The 4,356-nt window shown below is 38.2% G+C and overlaps 1 protein-coding gene across 1 annotated transcript in view; it reads right to left on the reverse strand.

Moving 5' to 3' along the window:
* Window positions 1-3,479: 3,479 nt before the first annotated feature.
* Window positions 3,480-4,356, reverse strand: part of LOC119338861 (serine/arginine repetitive matrix protein 1-like) — a 3,769-nt gene continuing 2,892 nt past the window's right edge. The window contains exons 4-7 of the mRNA XM_037611078.1: window positions 3,867-3,900; window positions 3,808-3,814; window positions 3,585-3,706; window positions 3,480-3,502 (exon numbers count right to left, since the gene is read on the reverse strand). Of these exons, the coding sequence (XP_037466975.1) occupies window positions 3,480-3,502; window positions 3,585-3,706; window positions 3,808-3,814; window positions 3,867-3,900 (186 nt within the window). The remainder of the gene's footprint in view (window positions 3,503-3,584; window positions 3,707-3,807; window positions 3,815-3,866; window positions 3,901-4,356) is intronic.

The following is a 4,356-nucleotide window of genomic DNA, read 5'->3' on the forward strand; positions in this document are numbered from 1 at the left end:
CACAGAACTAGTTAAGCCTTGCTAAACATTTAATGGTTTAAAAGTAAGTAAAAAGTATGAAATAAATAGGGAAGCCTCACTCCGATATAATAAGATGATCCAACGGTGTGATTGTGAAAATATGCATTTACGCATCCTTAGTGAAAAAAACAAGCATTTCAGCTCACTGCAGGATCAATATATATTGAAACATTTGTTTTTTTTGTCTAGGACACATGCAGTCATATTATTTCAATCCATCCGTTGGATCATGTTATATTGTAGGTGTGTTGGTTCAGTATTTTTTTCAGGATTTTAGAGAACTTTTACACCGTCTAAAACTTTAAAACTTTAACTAGTTCTGTGACAAGCTATTGTAGAAAATCATATATATACATGGCATCCAAGCACGGCAGCTCAAAGTGGAAATTGCTTTTGGCTCCCGGGCTCCATGAAGCTCAGATTTTTAAAATTTCAGAAACTTTTTAGTTTCAATTTTTTTTGAAAAAAAAATACATAGATACTTATGCATGTATACTACTCCCTTTGTAGACTAATTGAACTGCAAAAATGTCTTATATTAATGTAAAGAGGTAATAATTGTTTGTAAAGTTTCATGGTGAAATATCCTTTTTGCAATATACAAAAAAAGACCATAGATTTCTAACAGATGTACTATTCACTAATAGTACATGATTTTGTTTTTTTGCGTAGAGCTCATCAAAATATATTTCATCATGAAATTTTACACACATGTAGTATACATCTCTAAGTACATGTGTGTGTTTTTAAAACTTTTTTAAACTTGAAAAGTTGAATTTCGATTTTGAAAATCCTCTCTCAGCTCAAACTCTATTTTAATTAAAAAGGAAAAAATATAAAAGTTATTGTAATGCAATCTTCACACAAGCTTTGTTACTAGTACATGCAAACATGCAGTGTTGTAGATTCGGTGGTTTCATCTTTCATGCATCCAAAAGAATTTTTTTTCTGTATATAAATACTCAAAAATGATGTTCACTTCTCATGCTGATTGTCATAGAAATTGGTGTTTGGTTTGGTATATACCTGCTAGATTTTAGAAACACCTGTGTTTTTATTCGTATACTCGTAACATTACAGGTACAGTGATTTACATTTAAGATCAAAGAAAATACAAAGTACCTCCTATGACAAAGATCAATTTGCATGTTCACGGGTCAGTCCAGTTACAAATCAATTTGTATATGGCCCACCCAGGCTTTGTATATGACCCACCCGGCAAATTTGGTACGTCTGCACACTCGTAAGGGAAATAGGGGTTGGGGCGCCACCTTGTGGCGCCTCCTGAGAGGAAGCTGTGCGGTGCTAGGTTGGCAGCCGCCCATTCCAGTTTCTTTTTTCTATCTTTGGTAACATATGGACATGGCATTTAGGAAGTTGCACTACAAATTTTGAAGGAGCTAAATAAATGACACTCAAATATAAGGAGATTAGGGAATCTAAAACACAAAACACTGAAAGACATGATATAGAATCAGAGGGAGAGAGACCACACATACTCATGAAGTAATGAATTCAGCATTTAGTTGAATACAAGGACTGGAAATTTCAAGGCTTCAAGCTGAATACTCAAATTGTAAAGTCACCAAGAAATGCCACTCAGTTCCATGGAGATCTTTGGCTGCCAGTTCTTGACATGGTGGATTCTGAGACGTGCCCTACAAAGCAACAAGAGGAAGACACTCTTCAACATGTCTCCTAAGAACAGAGACAGGGATACATGCAGAGGAGACGGGGAGCTTGTCTCCAAGTTTAGTCACCAAATTTGCATTATCCATTCTCCCTTTTAAGAGACAACGGAGCCAATAGTCACATTCCTATGGACAGAGATCAGGCCATAAGAATTTAAGACAAACATATAAGCACTAAAGTATATGGGACATCATTCAAAATTTTAGTAAACCTTTCATACAGACCCAAGCAAATCTAATACTTAATCGGAGATGGTGAAAAAATGATGGAAGAGGAGGTGCCGCCGTTTACCTCGCTGCTGGTGCCATGGATCTAGAGCTCAAGGGAGAGGGGGTGCCGCTGCTTCCCATCTGCCTTGCCTAATCTCGACTGGGAGAGGGGGGGCTCCTAATGTTATGCATGTTAGACTTCTTCAAACTTCCCAATATTCGACACTCATATTAGGATGGCTGGTTGAATCCTGATCTTTAGAAATGAGGCTGGTTGGGTCCTGATCTTTAGAAATGAGGCTGGTTGGGTCCTGATCTTTAGAAATGACCAACAGTCCCTGATCTCAGCTTAGCAAGGCAGAAATAGTTACAACATGAATTTAGAAATGACATCTAACATTCATATAAGAGACCTATCTCAATAGCTGCACATACACACTAACAACAAGAATATGTGAATGTCAACGAAAGCACAATCTGAGCATCAAAGATGGCCTGAAGGAGCACAATCGAAATATTCGCCAATTGTGCACCTCTTAAGATGTATCCATATGATATTGTTTTTCACCACTTCCTTTATGAGCACATGAATTCACTCTACAAACTTAGTTGTTGTACAACCCGTGCATTCCATAGCCATATCAGTAACCATGCACTTAAATTCACTACTAAAAATCTCTAAGACATGAGTCAGCTTTTAGCAAGCCTACGCATGTCACGGACGACTCGATTTGGAGTTTCCTTCAAAGGGAAGGAATCGAAACGAAGACCTTTTTCTATGGAAGCACCTGTTCTTCTAACATTGGCAGATGACATATCTCCAACGAAACTTGAAATCCATGAGGACACAGCCCAGTAAAACTTAGTAATAAAATATAATCAACAAACTAAATTAGAAACTATCTCAGTGAGCTAGAATGGTCCAAATTTTTGTAAAAATGAGGCAAACCATTGAATTCATTAGGCATCCTTTTGTAGAGGCATATACTCAGAGGAGGATATTTCAATTTATTGTGCATTAAGGCAATATTAGTACCGTGTCGATAAACAACCAATGTTCACATCGTTACATCCTCAATTATTCTCGTCGATTAGAGAGGATATTTGTGAGGAAACATTTAATATCACCTATCTTTTCTACAGCCTAACAAAGAAAAAGATGTAGTTTGTCATTGAAGAAATTGTTCCTTTCATTAAAAACAAAATTTAATGAGCCAAGATTTATTTGCTAAAATCTTAGGCATGGGTGGGTGTATTTATAGAAGTCTTATCCTCCGAAGCATAAGTAAATGTATGTTTATTGAATATTTTAATTATACAATCACTAAAAGGTAGAATAGAATAAAGTGAGAGAAGGGCAAAATATAATAAAGAAAATAGCTAGGGGTATTTACCTACTTATGCCTTGATCAAATTCCCTCCTCATGCCGCTACATTATTGATCTTGGTAGCCTGGCAAACCATGGAGGAGGTCCGAGATGCCGGCGTTTCAGTTTTAAGCTACTTATGCTTGCATCTAGCGGACAATATATACTTCTAATTTTCTGTTTCTAAAGATTAGGCGGAATCTTCAAAGGAACCTACAATTAGTAAATAGTAGTTGAAACTTTAAGACATTCTTCCATCTTGAAAACTGAGATAGAGCGAGGCCCAAGGACTCACCAGTAGATGCACATAGTTCAAATTTTGTGTAAAACACTTGAGGTGATAAAATCAAATTAAGCAAACTACTAAAGAGCAGTACCTCCATTACAGCAGAAGTTTTTTTATTAACTATGATGCATCTGACACAGAAAGGCACAAATTAGCAGGGAAGACAAAAATGGAACTGGATTATTAAAACTAATTTGGTTAGTAAAACCAAAGTAAAATTAAACCAGCTTACCTGGCACCTGGTGTGAGTTTGCATACAGATTCTAAATATGCAGAAAGGGTGTTACATACTATCCAAGATTTCACTGTCAAGCTTAATCTTGTACTGGTGAAATAAAAAGAAAAGCATCAAAGGATTAGTACCAGAAGTAAGTTCATCTGCAACTATATAAATTATTAATGCAATCAAGCCTAATGTTTGCTATATCTACTTTTATAAAATTCGGATACCTGTTCCTTGTATCAAATGATATTTGAACTTTGTATTTGACACCAAGTACATAACACGGATACTACAGCAAGCAGGTCTGTACAGTTTTTCTGAAACCCAAAGCAAAAATCTTGCAGTCGACCCCCCCCCCTCCCCTCCCGGTCGCTCCCGCGGGCGACGCGGAGGGGAAACCCTAGCCGCCGGTAACAGGCCCCCCTCCTCCTCGACTCCTCCCTCGCCGCCGCCGGCTCGCGCTGACGGGCGAAGCCCGGTCAGCCTCGGCGGCGGCGGGGCCTTCCTTCCCCCTGCTCACTAGGGCCGACGCGGGTCGGGGTCAGCGGGCGGCGGCGC

This window comes from Triticum dicoccoides, chromosome 7B, assembly GCF_002162155.2.
Source record: "Triticum dicoccoides isolate Atlit2015 ecotype Zavitan chromosome 7B, WEW_v2.0, whole genome shotgun sequence".
In the NCBI taxonomy this organism is placed as follows: Eukaryota; Viridiplantae; Streptophyta; class Magnoliopsida; order Poales; family Poaceae; genus Triticum; species Triticum dicoccoides.